Here is a 23,909-nt window from a genome sequence, read left to right as displayed (position 1 = left end):
TACATGTAAGATGGAAAGGATTTACCCAATTTATGGGTATGGGGTGTGAATATGAAGTGGGTTTAAGATTTTATATATGAATGTTATAGATTTCTGTTTGTGTTGTAAAATATTCTTCAAAATACAAGTTAGATTAATGAGGAGGTCTTTTGGTTTTAACACTGAGCAAGTGGGCGGTCAGAATGAGGTTTTACGCTTACTTGTTTAGCACGATTGAGTGTTGTTGGTTGAGACCCACAAGCTCTTAGGAAGCAGCACGTTGAGGCAGTTGTGTGAAGTACAAGTGGAGTGCGAGGTGGTTTGGAAAGCCTTAGTCACCTGCACGCTGCTGGTATTGTAGCGGGCTGAATGTAGGCAGTGATCATGTTGACGTAGAGTGACATCTTGCTTCTGCTGTTTTTTCGGCCATTCTTTTAAGGAGTGTAGGCCTTGCTTCTTTAACGCAGCATATAATTTCTAAAGCTGATAGCTCTGTGAAGCCATTTCCTCGGTAACAAGTCACTGCTGAGGTGCTTAGTTATGGGGAACGATATCGGAGGTGACAGGGCAGTAGAAAAACGATTTTCTTGGCAAAAGTAAAATAGGATAGTGATTATTTCCATAAAAATGTCTGGCTTGAACAGAGAAGAGGTAAATCAGAAGGATTTAATGAGGAGAATAGCATCTGAAGAATTAAATGTTGTGGTGCAAGAGTCTGTTAAATGGGCTTTAGAGAAAAGAAAAAGTAATGAGGATGAAGAATTTTTTTCTTTTATCTGAGGAAGAGCACCATCAAAAAGGTCCATGCGGTAAGTGCCTTTCTGAAAAGAAGCATTTGCAGAATATGACAAGTGGGAGTGGAGTCCAACGCAGCTCACTAAGGAAAGGTACCCGACAAGGTGGGAAGGAAAGACAGCTTGATGCTGAAAAAGATCATTACTCAAATGAGGGTGCTGAGGTTGAGAATAGTACTTAGAATGATGAGTTAGATTAATATATATTATATTTTCAGTACAAGGATGTTCTTGATGAAGACAGTGATAGTAATGTCAGAGGAAAGGTTAAGGAGACATTAATGGATCCTTTTGGACAAAAGCTATTTAATCCAAAGCATATTAGGCATCCGAAAAGGAACGAATAGTGGCAGTTGGACCATGTATCGGACTACATAAAGGCTAGATGATGTAAGCCATTAGAAAAGGAAGAGAGAAATGAGGACAGTGTATCAGGCCCGTTATTGATGAAAAGGTATCTATGGCACCGAATTTGGACCCGGAGATTATTACTTATTTATTCAAATTGGGTAAGGATCCAAGGAAAGGGTTGGAGAAATCCCTGAAACAATGCTAAAATAAGGTGCTCGATATTCTTGGTCCATTGGCCAGGATATTTGATACTGTTGAGGAGGCCAAGTTAAAGGGAATGGATGTAGATTTGTCCCTATTACGTGGATGGTGTCAAAAAGCCATTTGCTTTTTGAGGAATGTGAATACAGGTCTTTTAGGGGAAAGAAGAAAGACAGTACGGATGCATATTAGTCCAAAATTGATTGAACTAGTAAGCAAGGAATTTAGTGAGCATGCTCGTGGCCTGCTTTTTGGAGAAGGAATGGTCAAATCTTTGACTAAGTATGTGCACATCTTTATGAGCCTTGATAAAGCTCACTAAAGTTTTTTCAAGTGGTAGTTTTTATGGACGGGCCGGTAGGAGGGGGCAACTTACCAGCTGGGCAGGTTTTAGAGCCCACAATGAGAGCCAAGGAAATGGATATTACAACGGAAGCCAAGGAGGCTCCCAGTTTTATCCCCAATGGGAGAGGTCGAGTTCGTACTGCCAGAGGAAGGGGACAAAATCTTGGACAAATTCAAAAACAGAGTGATTACGAGGATTATTTCTACTTCTACACCAACAGGTGTAGGAGGAAGATTAAGATTTTTCTGGAAAATCTGGGAGACAGTCACTCAAGAAGTTTGGAATTTGGAGAACTATAGAAGGATATTCAATAGAGTTCAACCAAGATCCTCTGCAGATAGTAGAATCAAACTAATTGGTATTTCAAAATCAGTTGGAACAAATAGTTCAAGAAGAAGTATCTTAAGTGTTGCTAAAGAACGTGATTGTGAAATTAGAGGAACAGGAAAAAGGATTTGTGAGTATGTTGGTTTTAGTGGAAAAGAAAAACAGGGGGTGGAGGCTGGCGATAAGCCTAAGAAAGTAAAACCAGCATTCACGATGGAAGGTATTCATCTTTTACTGGATATGCTGCAAGAGCAGGATTGGACGGTGAAGTTAGATCTCAAGAATGCTTACTTCACATTACCAATAGTGAAGGAGAGTCAGAAATATCTGCAATTCAGGTGGAAAAATCAATTGTTTCAGTTTCAGAGTTTACCATTTGGGCTAACTTCGGCTCCTTGGTATTTCACAAAGGTGATGAGGCCGGTGGTTGGTTTTCTCAGGGAGAGAGGAGGAAGGATGGTCATTTATTTGGACAATATACTGACAATGAATCAGGATATCGAAGAATTAAAGGAACACTTGCCTATGATGAACAGTCTGTTGGAGGATTTAGGATTTATAGTAAATCAAGAAAAATGTGTTAATGCCGATGAGGAGAATGGAATTTTGGGGATGCATAGTGGACACAGTTGTGTCAACTACAGCTTTCAGAGAAGAAAGTCATGAAAATAAGACAGGAGGTACAGATGTTACTGAAGAAAGAGCAGGTAAAACAGAGATTTTGTTTGTGTGATTGGGCTGCTGTCTTCGCCAATTTATCCAGGGCCTCTGCATTACCGGGCTTTACAACGATTGAAGACTTTGGGTTTAGCACAAGTATTATGGCACAGAGATTTTCTGCCTCGGTCACTGAAGGCAAGAGATGAATTGATTTGGTGGAAGGAAAACTTGGAGGCCTGGCATGGCAGAGTAATTTTTGGTATAAAGCCAGATTTTATATTAGAGACAGATGCAAGCAGCTCTGGATGGGGAGCACAATGTTTTGGTCAAGAGACTGGGGGAGTGTGGACGTCCTTAGGGAAGGAGAGGCACATTAATTGTTTGCAATTGCAGGCAGGACTGTTTGCGTTAGAGTTTCAGGACAGTCTTGAGAGGCAATTTTGTTTTGCTGAAAACGGACAATATGCTGGCTGTTGCATACATGAACAAGTTGGGAGGAACCAGGTCGAAGAGCCCAGAAGAATTAGCAAAAGAGATGTGGGAGTTCTGTCTAGAACCCAAAATAAGTTTGAAGGCAGAATATTTACTGGGGATTCAGACTGCAGTATGCAGCAGCAGACTGGAACTCACAGCAGGTGAGGGAATACAGGGATTGTAAACTGCGAGAGGATGTAATCAGGCATATTTTGCAAATTATGGGATCTTTGAAAGTGGATCTGTTTGCTTCCAGACAAACCTTTCGGCTACCAAATTATATCAGTTGGAGACCCGATGAAGGGGAAATGGCAGCGGATGTGTTAAAGCAGGATTGTAAGGAAATAAAGGGTTATGTGTTTCCTCCATTCTCAATGATTCAGAGCGTGTTGGTACAAGTGAGATGGCAGAAGTGCTGAATAGTATTAGTGATGCCTTTCTGGACGACTCAGCCTTGGTTTTCAACAGTAATGGAAATAGCAGTGGAAGAACCATTTTTAATAAGGTCTTGCCAAGGTCTTTAGTCAGGTGTAGATGGTTAAGAGCATCCTCCTGTGGAATTGGGTTCTCTGACCCTTCGAGGATGGAGAATATCAGGCATTCATGAGGATTCACAGAGCTTTTGGGATTAGCTGTAGAATCAATTGATGAATCTTGGGCACCGGGAACCAAAAAGAGGTATAGAGGTGCATGAAAGGTATGGGCATGTCAGCGCATGGAAAGGCATTTGGCTCCTGTGGTGAACAGTAAATTGTTATAGATCGGCGGTAGCTGCTGATCGCTCTCTTCAACAGGGTATGTCAATTGGTAAAAATTGTATAAATGGCAAAAATATACAAATGCAACTGAAGATCAGCTTGCCTCACATTGCTACTTCGAATGTGAATTTTGACAAGTTGAACAGACTCAATGCTTTATTGTTTCAAAAACTCGTGGCTCTTACATCTGCACGCGAGCTGTGTTGTGAACGCATGATGCAGTATTTTGGAGCAACACTCCTGGAGCAATTGGAGTGTGGCTGGTCTCTGTCATTCAGACCGGTTTTACATTGTGTGCAGCCTGTGTTTTGGTGCCTCTGGTGCTCTTTCGAATATGCACCGGAAGTTTGTCTTTCTACGCAGTGCCTGCTTTCATTGGACGCTGATCTGTTGATGTTCTCACTGAGGGCTCATTACCAGACATGCGCGTTGAGATTGCGTTTGCTACGGGAAGCTACTTATGAGTTGCCCTTCCTGGAGGATGTGGCTCTTGACTCATCTTTGGGTACACCACGGACTGCTGCCTTGGCTAAGGCTGAGGCTATGGAACACACCTGCTCCTTTATCTTTCTTGGCGATGCCTTTCCAAATTTAACATCTGCCGAAGTGGAAGATTTCTTGTCTTCTATGGTCCTGGAGTCAATTGGAACTTTTTAAAAATAACTGCCTTTTGAAATTTGGTCTTTTTATGCCACATGTTCACGTTTTACATTTTAAATTGTCCTTTTATATGCTCACGTGTCCCTTCGACTTGTCATAATTGACATAAATGTATACATATATATCTTAGGTTGAGCTTTTAGTAGCAATTTTATATGTCTTTAGGCTTTGAACCACCTTCAGCCAACAAGGGGAGGGTGTTGTGTAGCCATTTTAGCTATAGCTCCATGTACGTTATTTTAGCACACTAGGCCAAGCCGCTGTGCACTCTAACCTCGATATATTTTATTTGGCTTTATTTTATTGTTACAATAGCCACTTTTATGGTCTTGTTTTATTTTCTGTTTATCTAACTGTTTTTGCCTAGGCCAGCACTCTGTTCTCAAACAAGACATTCTTGCACACTATGTGTTTCTTCCAAGGCTACAGCACGGTACATTGCCGGTGAACGTTGTAGAAGTTTAGTCTCCAACATTCTTGGAAAACACACATCCTTACGTAGGGACATTTTCTCAGAACATCAGCTGTGTTGTTATAAAAACACTTCCTTGTCCCTTACACGTTAGAGGGAGATTCCAGCCAGATAACCACGACTGTATGCTGATTGCCGAATGCTTCGCTACAGATGCTAACGCAGACTGCAGGCCTTTGCTCAGGTATGGGGAATGATGTCTTCCCAGGGGAACCTGAAGGGCAGAATTAGAGCTTAACATGCTGTGCCCTATCATAGCCTAGGTAGGAGTTAGTCTATCAACCATAGTGACAATATGATAGCGTTATTTCTATGCTTCACTCTCCTCGTCACAGTTTTAATACTGTCATGCTGTGTTGTCCTGGTTGTTGCAGCTCATGCTTTGCTATTTAAGATGCAGTTGTTTTATTAAAATCATTATTGAAACATATACTGCCTCTGTTCGTCATTTTATGTGTAAGACTAAGGTAACTGAGAGAAACGGATGAGACCTGAATGACCGCGGCTTCGCTAAGAAACCAATAATGTCAGGCGCTCGGCTGCCCAGTCATACCTGCCTTTAGGTTGAAAGGGTTTCCACTGAGGAGACCACCGAATCAGAAATATCAAACATTATGGAATGCAGTCTTGGTACTTATATTATTTCAGAACTGGCCAACCAATAAGTATTTACAGGTAATGGAGCTTTCTTGAAAGTTGCTAACTTTTCTTTGTCTTATTTCCTTCAGAAGAGTTTCAGATGTGAGGGGGTTAGAAGTTTCACATAGGTTTTTTCGACCAGGTGGTGTGCTGTTTGAGGGCTGCAGATGCACTGAAACAATGTCTGGAACTTCATTTTATTCATTTTTCAATGAAATACTTAAACTATGTGTGGTGCGATGTTTGAAAGAGTATGAGAATAGAATGCTGGAAAAAAGAGCGGCAGGGGTTGAACTGTTGTTAATTTCGTAGGTGAAACTTTTTAAGGCTGTATCAAATGCTACAATTGCAAGGTGGGTGAAAGCCACTATGAATGAAGCAGGTGTGGGTGAATAAAGTTTACACCTCATTCTGTAAGAGGAGCTATGGCGAGTAAGATTTGTATGGTGGGTGAAAGTTTGGAACATATTATGAAAGCTGCTGACTGGTCTTCTGCAAAGACGTTCAGAAGGTTCAAATTCAAATCTACAAATCATGTGTTCTGAAAGACTTTGGACATGCATAATGCTAGCCTCCTGTCTTGGCATAAAAGTACGATTCTTATAGGTTTACTGAATAAAGAATCGAGATTTTATTATAGGCAAGGAGGCTAACATTATCCTGCCCACCCTTCCCTTGCAAAGTGGTTGGTAAGGATGACGGCAACTGTGTTTATCAAAATTTGATTGTATTGTTATGAGATTATATTAAATTGGAAAGTGTTTGGGATTTGAATTGGAGAGATTACATTAAGGTTACATATTGGGTTCTGTTTTGGATAAAATTAGAAGAGGATAATTTCAACATAAGGACTGATATAGCAGGAGAAAAGAAGAACAAACAAAAGAGGAAGAAATGGAGGTCACATTGCTTATAGGGGACTGGTCATTCTTTTACCATTGTGATGCTCTTAAAGTTCTATTTGGAAGCTTTTAATTTGCTCAGAAGGAATACATAAAAGTTAATGCATAATGCTAGCCTCCTTGTCTCTAATAAACTCTTGATTCTTTATTCAGTAAAACTATAAGAATCGTCATTCTCTTAACTACGGCATTTGTTTGGGCAGAAAATTTATGATTCCCTGTTTGTCCATCCACATGAAATTGATTGTGCTTCATTTCCCATGGCTTGTAAGCCAGTCCTTTAGTGTTCCATTTTCTCTTTTATAGGTCTTGTTTATTTACTTTATTTCTCCCTCTTTGTTTTTTTGGAATGTGTAACTCCCAAGACATTGCTACCAGGCCACTGTCTTGCTAATCATTTCATCTGCAGTACGTCTTATCCTACGTGGCCACTGCTGGTAAACCAAGCAGCCATCTGTGCATGGTATTGTCGATAGCGTATCATAGTTTTAGCAGCTCAAGATGGCCACCACATTTAGAAACAACATTTCAGCTATCCTGGATGGTACAATAAGGATATGCTATGCACAATACCATTATAAGATGGCCTCCTACTGCTATGTTTCATTTTGTACTTATTTATCACTGCAAGCACATGGCCACCACCTTTATTTTTTTTAATTGTTTTGCATATGCTTCCTATGTTTTATTGTATGTGGATATATAGGTGAATGCAAGGCTGACTAAATCAGTGGGTGGATGAATGGATGCTTAACTTCAAGGATGAATGACGGAATGCATGTATGATGAGATACTGAGTTCCTTCACAGACCAGTGAGGAAAAGGCACTTTCATTTATAAGCTAGCACTACTGGAATTACCAGTGCTCGTTTATGATTGGGTCTCCAACTCTAAAATGGCCACCCGAAATGTCACTTCATAGCAGCAGCCTTTGGGTCAGGCATCAAGATCTACAAATGGATAATGAAACAGGGAAGGGGCACTAAAGTCAAGCTCTGGTTAGAGTCATGGCAACACTCCTGCTGAGAAAAAATGAAAAAATAACAAAGCATTTCTTTATGTAAACAATGCATGTATGTCATAAATGATTTCATGTGTGATGACTGGACGTACGTTTAGATGTAAAACACTCTATGCATTACTAAGGAAATAATTCATAGGAGAAGGAATTATACAACAAGCATCAAATAGCATTTTGTGAGATAATAACATTCCAAAGAAAGGAGCTAGAAAGGACCAGTATGTGTAGTAAAAAATAATTGATAAAAATTCATCTGTTGCAGCTAAAGCGGTCTAAGGCCAAAACTTAAAAAAGGTTTACTATCTTCCGTAGGTATTCACAACATTCTTTGTCATCTTGATCAGAAAACAAATATGCCTTTCGCATCTCAAAATTGGAAGGTATTTTATGGAGCAAGAGAGGAGCAAGTATTTTATCGATCTATAAATATCACATAGAAGGGAGTAAATAGGGTAGATGTCATAGGAACATTTAGCTACCTACGTGGTGTAAATATGGTAGATGAAATGAGCATATGCTGCCTGGGGTGTGGCTCTATAACGAATAGTCACCAGTTAAGATTTCTGCTGGTGATGATCATCAATTACACTATTCTGAAGGAAATGTGTTTAAATTTATCGAACATTCTCAGAAGAAAGCAAAATAAGGGATAAAATCATCAAGATGAAGTTAAAATCTGAACATACGTGTAAAAGAAAGTTATGGGCAGGGCCTATGTTAGGAAAAAAAGGAAAGGGTAAGGGAAAATTCAAAATTATGTTCGTGGGTGGTGGGCGTGTTCCACTGGTAAAGCAGAAAAAACATAATACAAAAACATTAGCAATTCAATGTTTTTACAAAAACAGGAACCCAAAACTAATTTTACCTTGAAATTAAACACTGAAGTAAATAATGGTCCAAATTTAAAACCCACAGAAAAAGAGATGTCTGCAAACTGCCTGAGCTGGAATTTAGAAACAAAAAGAAATAATCTCCTCTAAATAGTTTTATTCTTTCAATACCCACATGTTGTTTGGTATAAAAATATTATTATTTTTTATAAAGATTTTCCTTTAACCCTACCATGTGAGTGAGGAATTTTGGGCATAAAGAATATTTACCTCAATGTACTTGGTTTGCTAAATCATCACATCATTAGTTTCGATGAAAACAGAGTGGTGTACTGCCATGGGGCTGAAGGCTGATTTCCTTCACCCAAGCATAATAAATCGCAGATTGAAATTATGGATATTGGGAAAGTAAATTTAAGATGGGATTCTGCACTTTGAATATTTTGGAAGCTCGTCGGTTTTCTTCAAAATGACACGATTTTGTCAGCATTTATAATGAAAGTTAATCGTTTGAATGTAATCCAGAATCCAGTCCTTTTGTTTATTAACTCGTAAGTGGTGGGATGTTTGCATTGTAATAGAGGTAGAGGTATCTAACGTGCTAACAAGTAATATTAAAAAATGATTGCTATCCTGAAAGAGGACAGGTGGTGGCACACCCGGTCAGCATAGTCAAGTGTTTATACTCGCCGAGTGTAGCCATATATTAGAGACAAGCAAGGTTGCTTGTTCTTTATTTATGCAAACTTGAGGACCTGTCGCTACAGGTGAATGGAAATAAAGTACAAACGAGTAAGGAAGAAATGTTTCCATGTGGAGATAATATGGCAAATAATTCAGAAGAAATGGAAAAAGGTATGATTATATTTTTATAGTTATTCATATTTTGTTATGTGTCAGCAAGCCTAATGGACTAGGTAGCAATCCATTGCCAACAAAATGTATTTGAAACATTTTACAACCAGAAAGGAAATTATGGCGGTCATTCTGACCGCGGCGGTCGCCGCCCGCCAAGCGGTTCCCGCCAAAAGACCGCGGCGGCCATTCCGGCTTTCCCGCTGGGCCGGAACAATGAAGCCGGCTCGGAATGGAGCCGGCGGAGTTGCAGGGGTGCAACGGGTGCAGTGGCACCCGTCGCGATTTTCACTGTCTGCACAGCAGACAGTGAAAAATCTTTGTGGGGCCCTGTTAGGGGGCCCCCGCACTGCCCATGCCAATGGCATGGGCAGTGCAGGGGCCCCCAGGGGCCCCACAGCACCCCTTCCCGCCATCCTGGTTCTGGCGGTGGACACCGCCAGAAACAGGCTGGCGGGAAGGCGGTCGGAATCCCCATGGCGGTGCTGCAAGCAGCGCCGCCATGGCGGATTCCCTGGGCCAGCGGGAAACCAGCGGGAAACCGCCGGCTCAACCTTTTCTGACCGCGGCTTTACCGCCGCGGTCAGAATCACCCAGGAAGCACCGCCAGCCTGTTGGCGGTGCTTCCGCCGCCCTCCGCCATGGCGGTCATGGACCGCCAGGGTCAGAATGACCCCCTATGTATTTTTTTCTCTGCAGGCTACATTACATTTAAAACGATATACCAGTCGAGAGGTGTTTGCAAACTGCATACAAAGATATAATGGGAAGCTTCTCATTGGTTCCTTGCCTTATTCGTAACCAATTAGATGCCTAAAGCCAGATCAAAGGGATTTATGCACTACAAGCCTTTACAAGGAGAGTATGTACTGGTACATCCTTACCTTTCCGGACAGAAGCCCATACAGAAAAAGAAAGGGTATGCTAAGGATAATAAAACATATAAAGATAATACACAGTCAATTCACAGAATAATTTTGAATGGTGATTCTAATGAGTTCAATAAAATCTCTTTAGCATTAGATTTCTAAGGCTGGGACACTGAGGCAACTCAGTGAGATTTCGACTACTGACATCATTTATTTGAAAACGAATATTGTACTGAGATAAATATCTAACAATATGAATATATTTTATAATTGCAATGAGAAAATAAATGTTAATATACGTAGTAGACATGGAGACATTATCTGATGAAAAAGTGGAGGATGTGTGGATACTTTGATTCATGTTAGTTTGCGTTATGTAGCTGAACTGGTATTATGTGCTGTGTTTGTGCAAAATAGGATGAATGGGCTCTCCTTTTGAATGCTTATGAAAGTAAATGTAAAATACATGTTTTCTGTAAATTGTCTTTCGTGAGGAAAGTAGAGGCAATCAATTGGGGAAAAAGAAAACACTGCATCAACTTAATTAAATAGACTGCTTTTGACAATTTGCATATGAATTTGATAAACATACTACTTGAAGCACACTATGACAAAATTACCAGATGTTTATCCATCAATGTTTTACATGCTCTCCTAAAAATATCAAACCAATGTATGTTCTTAACACTACAGTCAGGGTCCCCAGGAAGGGAGGACTCACATCAAATAAAAAAATAAAAAACATAATGTCCAGTCTTCCAAGAGGTGAACGATAACCAAAGATGACATTTCCTCTGAGTCTTGATGTACTGTATAAACCACAATGGAGACTCATAAAGGTACCACTGCAGTGGTGTAATGAAACTTGTAGGGGCCCTCCTGCAAAGTACATGGAAGAGCCTCCCTCTGGACTCCTTGGGAGCTCTCAGGCCAGGGTATTGTGCTGAGGCCCCCCCCCTGGAGCTTTGCTCCCACCCCTCGCCACACAGCAGGGCCTTTGTTACACCACTGTGCCAATGAAGAAGGTTGCACCAAAAGCAAAACATATTCAATCTCAAAACAATGAAGGAAATGTGCAATGTTATTTTTAACAGCCTGCACTCACCATTTCTTCATCAGCTTCCTGTTCTGACCCTTCTCCAGCTCCCTTAAGGAAAAGGGTTTTGTGCTTCTCTGCCATTTCATATGTTGGGAGCACCTCATGGTCATCCCTCAGCGTGTCCAACTTCTTGTGAAACCTCAACCACTTGGCGTCTTTGCTGAGGTCCTCAAAGATGTCCACCACATTTTCAGGGCGCTCATCCAGAATCTTAGTGAGAACTTTGGCAAGGTGGTCATATCTGCAAGCAGAGGAAATAGACAATGGAGTCAGCACACAAATCTCTTCCCCATGGAAAAAGAATGTGTTTGTTCTAATGCTTTGTTACTTTCCTTTCCCCTTTGGTAGTAAGCACAGGGTTACACTACGTGCATGTTCACCTATCCCTCAATCTATGTAGGCTGAATCATTCCCAGAGTCCCCTTTTGTGCTCCCAACCCTTTCCTAAAGGGAACTTTACCAATTTATTTCATCTCCCACGTCCGTGGTGTTCATTTATTCCCAAATTCACTGCTCTTCCCTAAATTGGTAATTTCTACAAGGAGCACCGGTTTCCATAAGACTTCTCAATTCCCATGCCTACATTCCCAGTAGTGCCGATACACATTGTGTTTATATTGCTAAAAATGTTACAATAACTGTATACTGGCAAGGGCCGGGCAGAGCCAACCACAGAAGATGGCGGCTGCAGTGTAACAGAGCTCCGAACCAACCCGAAGTGATCCTCTGTAACAGGTGCCCCAGCTGGGGGTGGGGTGAGGAACCCCCCAGCTTGCTAACTGGTGCGGGCCCCGGGGGAGCACACGACATCCCACCACTGCTGCTGATCGACGCGGAGTCGGCGGGTGGCAAATAAACCTGTGCCGGCTGGAGAACAAAATGGCGGCGGCTCAGCGGCACGAATGCTGAGCAGGCCAAGAAGACGAGTCTGCGCTGCTGGGTTCCCCTCTGCTGGCGGAGGCTGGGGATGGGAGTGCCTATGGACGGAGAGCCTCGGGGGGACCGCGCCGGTGGGGGGTCCGGGGGGGGTGGCTGCTCGATCGCTTGGACCCAGCGCAGGGTGAGTCGGGAACAGAGGCGACGTCTGGGTCTTCCAGCTGGCGGTGGCTGCCGTCGGAGAGGCCCATCACCGGTGGACCCTGAATGGCCCAGAAGAAGAGGAGTGATCAAGTGGACCCACAGGGGTGTTACCCTGGAGGCGGCGGCTGCGAGGGGGGGGGGGGGGGTAGAGGGAGTACAGATTCCCTGCAGCTGTTCCAAGGGGTCTCCTACCGAGACTGAAGACTGAGGTTTGCAAGAGAGGTTCGTTATATAATGCAATACACTGTTCCAACAAAGACAAAGTAAAAGAGAGAAACTACTAGGGAGTCCTAATTAATAGGAGCAAGAGTCCCCACACACCCTATTGGGTGTCATGCTTCATTATCGGGTGGCTCCTCGTCAGTCCGGCGCTGCAATGTCTGACGGGCTCCCCCCAAAGGGGGGCTCTTTGCCAGAGATCTTTTCTCGATGATGCCACAGAACCCAGATACGGGTCCGAAGAGAGAGAGGAGAGAAAGGATAAAATTGGCTCAGAACCCTCACTAAATATTCCTTTATTCGTTGATGTTGGGTGATGGCCAAGATTAAAAAATATAACAAGGGAGTGAGAAAGAGATAATGCTCAAACACTCACTAGTAACTTGATAAGGCATAGAGGAAGTCAGCAATTACCAGACATTCCTCAAGATGAGGTCGACATGTTTCGCGTCTCTTATGGTCCACAAGGATCCTCTGACGCTTCTTCAGGACCTAATATATCATTACACTTCTCCAATAAAAAAGGCAAAATAGACTCCTGCAATCTGATACTATCAGTCAAGAATGTCAACAGTCACTTACACGAGTCCACTTAGACCCAGACTTGCTGTTCCTATTAGTCACCCTAGAGATATATAAAGAAAAAAGATTCACAATGCAGGGCATATTCACCAACAAATCATTGTCATAATGACTGCACAATCATGTCAATCAAGCAAAAATAAAAATAAAAGTGTCAAACTGTGCAACACAAGGTGGTAGTGTAGGTGGTAGCAAACCCATGCTGAATGAGTACAGGAGAGCTTACCCTCCCAAGTCGAGAACGGGCTTCATGGGACCACGCGGGCCTGTAGCCAGGTTTGCAAAGACTCTTGTCATGAAATTAACAGAGAAAGAAAAACACACACCTCTATTATCATACAACTAGGGACTAAGATCCACCATAGGGCAGTGTGTTCAATAAATGAAAAAAAGAAAAAAAACTCATCAAATCATTTGCATTTTATCTAAAAAAACTAACTAGCCCACCTTTAATGCAGTCATCGGTACTGGTAGTAGACACACAAAACACATGAGATCAGTGTAAAACCATGGTTACTGTGTCTGATGATTAATTTAGGAAGTAAATATCCTCATTTGAGCCCCACAAAAAGTAATAGACAGTAAGGTTCGGGAAATAAAATAATCCAGAAAATACACTCAATATGCAGAATAAGTAAATGTAATGTAGAGGACAATTAGTCAATCGGTAAAGGCAGAACTTTGTCACATATTAGTATGGGAGAGCCCGGTTCGTAATCCGAACCCATGGCGTATCCCTTCAAACTTCCAAGTCCACGAGTATGCAAATAAAGGATCCGAGCTTTGGGAGCCGTACCATTAACTTCTATTCCTAGCGCTATCCCAAAATGAAAAGAGCAGCACGGATCAAGGGAAAAACAAAAGTTGTTGACACTTACTTTTAGGGCAAACCGGTGTGGAGTATTCAACCTACCCCAGGCGGCGCTCCTGAATGTACAGGAAGCTGCGCGCCGAGGGGTATAAATAGAATGAATTAGGAGTGCGAAAACAGTAATTGCTGTTCTCGTTGCTAGGAAACAGTAATACGCGCGGTAGAACAGTGCTGATGCGCGTAATGGTAGAAATGGAGAAAGGGATCTCAAATCCCATTGCTACAACAAAACATATGGCGGCCATCTTGAGGTGATAAAAGACTTCATACAGCCCATATGACGGCAATCCCCAGGTGGGACTCAATGAACACCCAAGGTCTCATAATGTGAGATAAAACCGAAAAACGGAATAACTTGTAATTTTAAGTGTCTCAGTCGTATGAATATAATATAAAAAAGGGTGAGCAGACATTCTGATGCACTACCATTTGACTCCTAAAGTAGCCCTCAAGTAAATAATACAGACTCGGACTTAAACCCTGGTCAATAGGTGGGAGGTTGACACTCCAAATAGATGGGTATCAAGACATTAGAATGCTTCAAAGGGAAAGGTTAAACCAAGGTATATCATCATTTAACCCTTGGAGATGAGTGTTGCGAGAGAGGGCCAGCAAGAAAGGCACAAACAGAAATAGGAGCACAGAAGCCCGGGCCCCTGAAGAAGCAACCAGGTGGGGGAGGGGCGGGCGGGAGTTGCTGAGCACTGGACCCTTGGCAGACCTGTTGAGTGACGGCGAGTGGAGCGGCCCCCAGAACTGCACAAGGCCTGGAGTGGAAGGGGCCTACCTGGAACAAATCGGCTATGCTTATCCGCACGTCTGGGAGAGTGGAGGCCCAGCGCTAGCGGGCAGCTGAGACGAAACCTGGCGAGGGGACTAACATTGGTGCCAAGAGGTCCCCTCTCTGGTTGCCCAGCACGGGGGCCGGACGATTAATATGAGGGTCTGCCCGCCGAACCCGCCAATGGGGAAACAATGCCTTAAACCCTAGGTACAGAGGCCACTCAGCCCGTGCTGCGAACAGGGTGTGGGGGAGCCACTCCTGGACTTACCTGCGCAGCCCCGCCAATGCAAGCCACTCTCCCAAAAATACAGGAAGCGATTGAGGACTCCAAAAATACCCTTCGACAGGAGATCGGGAAGGTGTCGATGGAACTGGGCCACCTGCGGGCAGACCACCGGAAGCTTGCGGACAGAGTGAAGACTACAGAGGACGAGGTGACGAGCCTCGGAACCCAGCAGCGATTGCATAAGGCGCAGTTAGACCACCTCACAGATCGGGTGAAGAGACTAGAGTACAGGGCAGAGGACGCTGAGGGCCGCAGCAATAATGTCTGCATAGTAGGGCTGCCGGAGGGGGCCCAAGGGTAACGATATGGTGGCCTTCCTGGAACCCTGGTTGAAAACTATCCTCAGTGAGCAACAGTTCACCTCCTTTTTTGCACTGGAAAGAGCAAATACGGTCCCCCTAGGCCCCCAGCGCCGGGCCGACCCCCCAGACCAGTGGTGCCAAAACTGCTGCACTACAGGGACCTGGACATATTGTTACAAAGAGCTCGGGATGCGGGCCCTTCTACAATAGAGAATAGCAGGGTCAACATGTTCCCCGAAAATACAGCTGAAGTACAGGCGAAGCGGGCTTCCTATTTAACAGTGTAGAAGGCATTGCGAGATGAAGGGCTCCGCTATGCACTGCTCTTCCCCTCCAAGCTGAAGATAATATGGGATGGCAAAACGCACTTTTGCCAGACACCGAAAGAAGCTTGGGATTGGCTTAAATCCCACAGAGGAGGCAAACCCGATTGCCCGGGGGAACGTCGGGTTCCACTGGCCGTCGACGGCACAGGCACCCTCCAGGGATAGAACTAGCGCTGACCGCCTGGGACGACACTCGCAACTTCAAGTCACTCAGGAACAACGCGCAGCGATCCAGACTACAGCGTCACTGACGGAGTCGCCTGCCTCAGATAGGGATAGGATCTACTCTGCTGATGCCCATGAAACAAAGGACACAGCTGATCTTGGCTCCGTCGTCAGTGTGACCGAGGAGCTCCCCCGGGTAACGCCTCAGATGGTGGAAGACATAATCTGACATTTTATGGGGGGGGGCCTACCCTCGCACCACTGTCGGCGCCTGGCTGGTGAGGCAGCTTGCAGTTGGACAGGGTCGGCCCGGTCAAGCCTATTGGATTATAAGAGGCTCTTGGACAGCTTACCCCCTATTCGCCCTTGGATTGCCTCAGCAGGGCGACGATGAGAGACTGCCGTTGCGGACTGCTCTTGGGTTGGGGAGTTTGGTGTGCTATTTGGTTCCTTTTTCAGGGTCGAGCCTGCGTTGCATGCGCTCGCGCATGCGTATCGCAGCGAGACGCTTTAGGTATTAGAAAAGGGCTCGGAACCCTGTTGACGTCACGTCAGTGTTTTTCATTGGTGCGTCGGCTTGCCTATTAAAATCTGCTTGATTTCATTAGTCGAAGGCATGCATACGTCATGCCTTTTCCGGTGGCTAGCCCTCCTCGAGCGCATCGACCAAGTACAGAAAACATGCGAGGCTCGCTGTTTACTGTCCGGCTCGTGGACTACTTTTCTCTATTTTACTACCGCGATTTCGCTTGGCAGAAGTTGAGCGCTTTACACAGTTAATTGCACTTTTTTGGGTTACGTACATAAATGCACTTTTGCCGATAGGTGAAAAGTCGGGTTAGGAGTTTACAACGCTATCAGCTCTAACATGAGCAAACGCGAGACCCTTTGCATTGCAAATGCTTGTTCTTTCTTGTTGTGGTCCAATTGTGCAGTGGGTGTGGGGCTTGTGGGGCTGAGGGTCCGGGGGGTATGGACTACAAGTGGTAGATCAGAGGACACTGCGCTTCACACATCAAAATGCTGAATAACAGCACTTCTATTAAATTGATGTCCTAGAATATTCGAGGTATGTGGACAGCATTAATGCGGCACAATATCCAGACCTATATGAAGAGGAGGGGGGTCCAGGTGGCACTCATACAGGAGTCCCACCTCACACGGTCAGAGGCTGATAGCCACCGCAGACGCTGGCAACTCTTCACCACTACTTAATCTGCCTATGCGCGATGCGCTCTGATATGGGTGCGGTCGGGGTGTCCTTTGAGCCCACCATGGTAGACGTGGACGGAGAAGGGCGATATGTCTTGGTGGAGGGACGACTTGATGGCAGACCAATAGTGCTGGGGAGCGGGTACGCCCCTAACTAGGACCAGAACCTTTTTTGGCAGACCTTATCGGCCCGGCTGGCGCGACTCCCGGTGGGCCCTATTTGCTTGGGGAGGGGGGGTATTACAACAGAGTAGTTGATCCAGACCTTGACCGCTCCTCCCCCGATACTGGGAGCTGCCACACTCAGAGTAGAGAAAGGCCGGGCGCAGTGGCTAGATCACTGGGATATGGCAGATTCCTGGCAGACCCAACACCCTCACAGTAAGGAATACTCACACTACTCATCCCTACATCGGGTCCACACAAGGATAGACCATATATTCTGTTCCATGACACTCATTAGCGATGTCCTAAATACTGAATACCTGGGTAGAACGTTCTCTGACCACAGCCCACTGCTGCTAAAACTTTAGGTACTGAGGGGGTGCCCCCCCCCCGATCCCAACATGGCGACTGCACCCTAGGGCCCTCGATAACAAGTTCTTCCGTACTGCACTGGCCTCTAAGCTGGAGGACTATTTCTCCCTAAACAAAGGGACCGCTTCCACCAGGGAATGGAATGGGACACCCTGAGAGTGGCCGTAAGGGGGTATTGCATTGGGCACATAGTGGGGATTAATAGGTACCTGGAGCAGGAACTTGCCCGCTTAGAGATAGAACTGAGTTGGTGGGAGTCAGAGTTGGGGACAGACCCCGGGGCTACTCGGCATTCGGCAGAAATGCGCAAAACCCACACCGAAGCCTTGGAGCACCTTCTTTGTCATGATTACAAGGTGTACTTGGGCAAGCTGCACGCAGAGGAGGGGAGGGCAGGGAGATTATTAGCCTGGCTGATCAGACCGGAGAGCAGGGCCACACCAATCACCTGCCTGACATCCAGAACCGGGGCTATGCTTTACTCACCAACAGACATCAATGATGAGTTTAAATCTTATTATACATGTTTGTGTTGCGCGCCGGGGTAAACTGACCAGGACTCTCTCCAGACCTATCTGGCGAGTCTGCACTTGGTAACGGTGGCAGAGCAGGATGGGGCGGAGTTGGGGGCACCGATATGCGACCAGGAAGTGGAGAACGGGCGATGGGGAAAACCCCAGGAACCGATGGGCTACCGCCAGAACTCTATCAGAGGTTTTCCGGAACGCTGGCAGCCTGGCTGGCAGAGATGTACACAGAGGCCTATGAGATGGGCGAATTGCCGCTATCGACTAGGGAGGCCTTGGTGATTCCCCTTCCCAAGGGAAAATGCACTGATATGACGGTGGTTGATTACCACGCACTATCCATGCTGAACACAGACATCAAGATGCTTAGCAAGGTCCTCCCGACCAGGCTGGTCCCATATATGCAGACCAGAATGGGTTTATACCCACATGTAGGACATCACATAACCTACGGAGACTCTATTCCCTCCTTTATAATGACCCATACCCCCCCCCCCCAGGATTGGAGGCTATGATAGTGTTGGTAGACCTGGAAAAGGCCTTTGACACTGTGCGTTGGGATTATTTAGAGGCGGTGATGCTGCGGATGGGGCTGGGTCAGCCATGGGTACAATGCGTCAAACTGCTCTACACTCGGCCCACGGCGAGAGTGAGGACGGGGCACACAATTTCAAGTAGCTACGATATCTGCCGGGGAACCAGGCAGGGCTGACCTCTATCGCCACTACTGTTCGCCCTCGCGATTGAGCCTCTGGGAGCGAGCTTCCGGGCAAGGACTGGAGAGTGGGGAGTGATTAGACAGGGAGAGCTGCATATTATCTCCCTTTATGCTGACGACCTCCTTATTTATTTATGAGATGGGAATGCGGTGCTTCTGCGGGTGCTTCGGATGCTGGAGGACTTTGGCAACCTCTCAGGACTGTGCCTCAATTGGGGTAAGACATGTGTCTTCCCGATGGTGGTGGGGGCGCTGCGTCCACTCTCCTCCCTCTATGAGATCCAGTGGGCTCCCCGTACTTTTAAGTATAGGGGAATTCAGATCTTCCAAGACTTGAAAGACCTCTGCGAGGGCAACCTGGGGGGAGCATAAATTGCATTGAAAACAGCGGTGGCCTTCTGGCGCTCGTTAAAACTCCCCACCATGGCTCGGATCGCCCTGTCCAAAATGGTGATGCGCCTCGGGCTCCTTTACTACTTTGCTAACTTGCCGCTGATCATCCCAGTGGCCTGGTTTCGTACCTTGGATGGGCACCTGAGGGAGCTGGATTGGGACGTGGGGCGCCAGCGGGTGGCACTGGTGACGCTCCGCTTGCCGCCAGAGGGGGGCTCAGAGTGCCTGACTTTGAACTATACCATGTGGTGGCTCAGCTCTGGACTGGACTCCTAGACGATTTGCCAAGACATGGGACATACCCAGGAGGCGGGTCCACTGGCTTGCCTGCTAAGGCGTGAGACGTCCCCCTGCTAGAACAAACTTGCTGGTGCCAACAGCACTGGCGGCCTGGCGCAGAGCCCTCAGATGAACACACACAATAAGCCCCTACGCCCCTGCCCTCCCGCTGGTAGCCACCCCGCACGGGGAACCCTGCTCCACCTTAACTGCACGACAATTACAACGGTGGACGGAGGTGGGAATTACAACGGTGGGGGACTTGTTCCAGGGTGGGATGTTGATCCCCTTCGGTGACCTGATGGATCAGACGGGCTTGACTGCGGGCCAGTTCTTAAACTATGAGGCTATCGTACGAGCACTGAGAGGCATCTGGGGGAGAGAAGTGAGGAACCCACCACGACTGCGATCTTCCAGTCTATGATGACACTGGGGGGCGGACCTCGCCTAGTAACATGGTTCAAGAAAGCCCTGAGTGGGATGGTGGACCACCCCTCGGAGGGACTGCGAGGTAGGTGGGAGGCAGACATAGGGAGACAGCTGACGGACCCTGAATGGGCTTGTGTCCTGGCCTACCTACGCACAATCTCTTGAAATACCAGTTTGCAGTATATCCAATATAACTATGTCCACAGCACCTACCTTACCCTGCAAAGAATTAATCGGATTTATGGCGCAACTTCAGGGGCCTGCCAGAGATGCTGGTTGGGCGGTGCCGACTTTTGCCATATAACATGGGGTTGCCTGGGGCTGCAACACTTTTGGAGAGAGGCTATTGCTCGACTCAACAGCACTCTGGACAGACAAATGGACAATGGCCCGGCAGTCTACTTACTGGGACTTTTTGACAGGCCCCCTCCAAACAAAGTTGGGAACAGATTTATAGATCTGGTGCGCAGGAGGGGGGCGATGGCCTGGAAGTCCAGTTTGGGACCCAGGCTGAGTGCATGGGTGGCAGATGTCACACGTTGGGCAAGGGCAGAGGAGTGGGCCCTTCAGAGGGAAGAACTGAGAGGGATGAGGAACAGACCGAGAGCCCCCTTATGGGCGGAAGTGGTGGGGACATGGGACACATTTGAGGCCAGCTCGGACAAGCCTGCGAACGGGCCGCTTAATCAGTGACAATAGGATCACAGCTGTACTAGACACACAGGACCCCAAGGCATGAGCATGCACAACCTGTGGCCTCTCGCCCTGCGTCCCTCCACCCTTCCCCCCCTCCCGTGTCTGAACTCCACGCTGACGCAGACACACCTGTAGGCCAGATAGTTTCGTTTGCTTAGCTGGACACTTTGTAATGTTTTGTATGTAGTGATTGTTAACCAATGCGCTTGAAGCAGTTGGGCGCCTTAGAACCTCGAGTTGACACTGGTGGTGTACTGCCACTCGACCTCGTGAACAAGCTGCACAGACCGGAGAGCCATTGAAAACCCATACTGTAATTGGTCCAAATGTGCATGGAGAAAGACGAAGTTTAGTCAATAGTGTGGGATACACACTAAAGGATAGCAGTGATGGTTAGCTGTTTAATAATTGTCACGAACATGTGAATGGTATGGCTGTAACAGTGGTGTGGATCCTGTAACTAAGGTGATGTACCAACCGAACTACTAATAAATAAACATGTAAAAAAATAAAAATAAATGTGAACCGGCAAGGGGCAAGATGTAGAGAACTGCAAATTCAGGCCTCTATAGAGTTTACAGTCATGAAAATAAAGCATTAGTGCATGTAATCTTCACTGCGGGGGCTTCTCTTTCCATTACCTCCAACTGCCACGCCCAATATTATTAGCTACTTGTTTTCCCCCCTAAATCTCTCGAGAGCCCTTTCAAGCTTCCCCTTATTATTGTTGTGTTTGAAGCCGCCTACTAACTAGGGTGAGCAGATTTTGAGATGGAAAACCGGAACAGGCTACAGGGTTGACAAAAGTAGGACTGAAGCATACTATGGTGGTCATTCTGACCCTGGCGGTCTTTGACCGCCAGGGCGGAGGACCGCGGGAGCACCGCCGACAGGCCGGCGGTGCTCCAATGGGGATTCCGACCGCGGCGGTAAAGCCGCGGTCGGACCGGCACCACTGGCGGGGTCCCGCCAGTGTACCGCGGCCCCATTGAATCCTCCGCGGCGGCGCAGCTTGCTGCACCGCCGCGGGGATTCTGACCCCCCCTACCGCCATCCAGATCCCGGCGGTCGGACCGCCGAGATCCGGATGGCGGTAGGGGGGGGTCGCGGGGCCCCTGGGGGCCCCTGCAGTGCCCATGCCACTGGCATGGGCATTGCAGGGGCCCCCGTAAGAGGGCCCCTACATGTATTTCACTGTCTGCTGTGCAGACAGTGAAATACGCGACGGGTGCAACTGCACCCGTCGCACAGCTTCCACTCCGCCGGCTCGATTCCGAGCCGGCTTCATCGTGGAAGCCTCTTTCCCGCTGGGCTGGCTGGCGGTCTGAAGGCGACCGCCCGCCAGCCCAGCGGGAAAGTCAGAATTACCGCCGCGGTCTTTCGACCGCGGAACGGTAACCTGACGGCGGGACTTTGGCGGGCGGCCTCCGCCGCCCGCCAAGGTCAGAATGAGGGCCTATATGTCTGACCTGTCTCGATGTTTGCGTATGTGTGGAGGGCGGTTGTGTGTGTTACAAGGCTTTACGTAACATCAGCTATGTATGGCAGGTCCTCTATCCTGAATCCGACCTGCCTTCCTTCTCCACTCTGTCTCTCCTCCGCTGCGGCCGTCCTCCTCCTGCCCTGCGTGAAAGCAACGATAAATATATATATTGCCTTTCAGTTCTCCCTTTTTTAATACATGTCCTGTTTTTTCGGATAAAGGTCATGTCGCCCTGCAAAGGTCCTTTGCAGAATTACCAGTCCTTTGTCCCAAAAACCCAGACACGCATTTAAAACTAAAGAAAGAGTCGGGACATCGAGACAGTCCTCCGAAAACCTGGACTGTCCGGTGAAATCAGGGACGCCTGGTCATCCAACACCTAACCCCGCCCGTCCCCCGCTCCTTTATGCTGCTGCCGTGCCGTGCCTGCGACTTATAACAAACGGACCTTGATCCCACACGACGTCTCCCGCCGACACACATACTTCCATATAAAACTCATAACCTTAGACCACCTCTCTCACAGACTCGAGACGCCACACCACCTCCCCTCCTCCATTCCTTACAGACTGAGTCCATTACTCTCTCCGGTCTTCAATAGGTAGGCCTTTGCGTTCTGTATCGCCAACTCCCGGGGTACTGGTGGTATCTCCAAGAGGTCATCCGACATCCTTTCTGAAGAGCTGAGTCCATTTGAGAGCGGTAGTATCTCCAACAGACCCCCTGACATCCTTATGGAGGGTCTGTGTTCGCTAGTAGGTGGTGGTACCTCAAATTGCTCCCGGGAAACTCTTATTGAAGTTCTGTGCCCACTGCCAGACGGTCGTAACTGCAGTTGCTCGCCTGACACCCTCGTTGAGGTGATATGTCCACTGCCGGAAGGTCGTAACTGCAATTGTTCCCCAGACACCCTCGTTGAGGTGATATGCCCACTTCCAGACAGTCGTAACTGCAACTGCTCGCCAGACACCCTCGATGAGGTTCTATGTCCACTGCCGGACGGTCGTAACTGCAATTGCTCGCCTGAAACTCTCGTTGAGACTCTCTGTTCACTAGGACCTGGTGGTCTCTCCAGTTGCTCGCCTGATATCCTTGTTGAGGCTCTGTGGCCACTGGCAGACGGTGGTATTTCTGAATGGTCAGCCGATCCCCTTGTTGAGACTCTCTGTCCACTCGGGGCTCTTTGTATCCCCAATTGCTCTCCAGAGGGCCTTGTTGAGACCTCGGGTCCACTAGTAGTCGTTGGTATGGCTGATTGCTCCTCTGACATCACCACCGACGCTCTGTGTCCACTGGGAATCAATGGGGTATCGGGTTTCTCCCCAGACATGCTTGCTGAAGCTAAGCGTCTCCTCGAGTCTCCTTGGCAACGGACGCGCGGAGTGGGCGAGGCGTCGCTAATGTAAACCGTCTCATTTCCAGGTGACGCTTATGGGCGTAACGAAATGACGTAATGCCACGGACCTTTTAAAAGCGAACCAATCGAGCCACACCCACCTGGGCACAATAGAAGCACACGTGATACTTATGGGAGCGAGTCCCGGGTATCGCTGCTGCGTCTGTTGACAGGTATTAGAAGTATTTGAAAACCCAGCACCGCCCTTTTGAGGAAAGCAAGCAGACTATTAATTTAGATGACGAGCGGCCTTAGTAGCGTCGTCCAAAAACCTTGATAGTCACATACAACAAACCCAGAAGGATTACACTTTGGTACCGATCTTGAATACAAAGTGTCTGTTCTTTGGCGCTGCTAGAGTGTATGAGGCACGTACACTCACTCTGC

At 46.9% G+C, this 23,909-nt stretch overlaps 1 protein-coding gene across 1 annotated transcript in view; it reads right to left on the bottom strand.

Moving 5' to 3' along the window:
• The window catches only part of LOC138259838 (radial spoke head protein 6 homolog A-like), a 257,110-nt gene extending 233,606 nt beyond the window's left edge, over window positions 1–23,504 (bottom strand). The window contains exons 1-2 of the mRNA XM_069207737.1: window positions 22,693–23,504; window positions 11,244–11,478 (exon numbers count right to left, since the gene is read on the bottom strand). Coding sequence (XP_069063838.1) covers window positions 11,244–11,478; window positions 22,693–23,456 — 999 coding nt within the window. The 5' untranslated portion in view covers window positions 23,457–23,504. The remainder of the gene's footprint in view (window positions 1–11,243; window positions 11,479–22,692) is intronic.
• Between the last annotated feature and the right edge of the window lie 405 nt (window positions 23,505–23,909).

The sequence above is a fragment of the Pleurodeles waltl genome, chromosome 9 (genome assembly GCF_031143425.1).
Source record: "Pleurodeles waltl isolate 20211129_DDA chromosome 9, aPleWal1.hap1.20221129, whole genome shotgun sequence".
NCBI classification, from domain to species: domain Eukaryota; kingdom Metazoa; phylum Chordata; class Amphibia; order Caudata; family Salamandridae; genus Pleurodeles; species Pleurodeles waltl.
The sequence above is the reverse complement of the archived record's forward strand: the minus strand, read 5'-3'. Positions and strand labels throughout refer to the sequence as shown.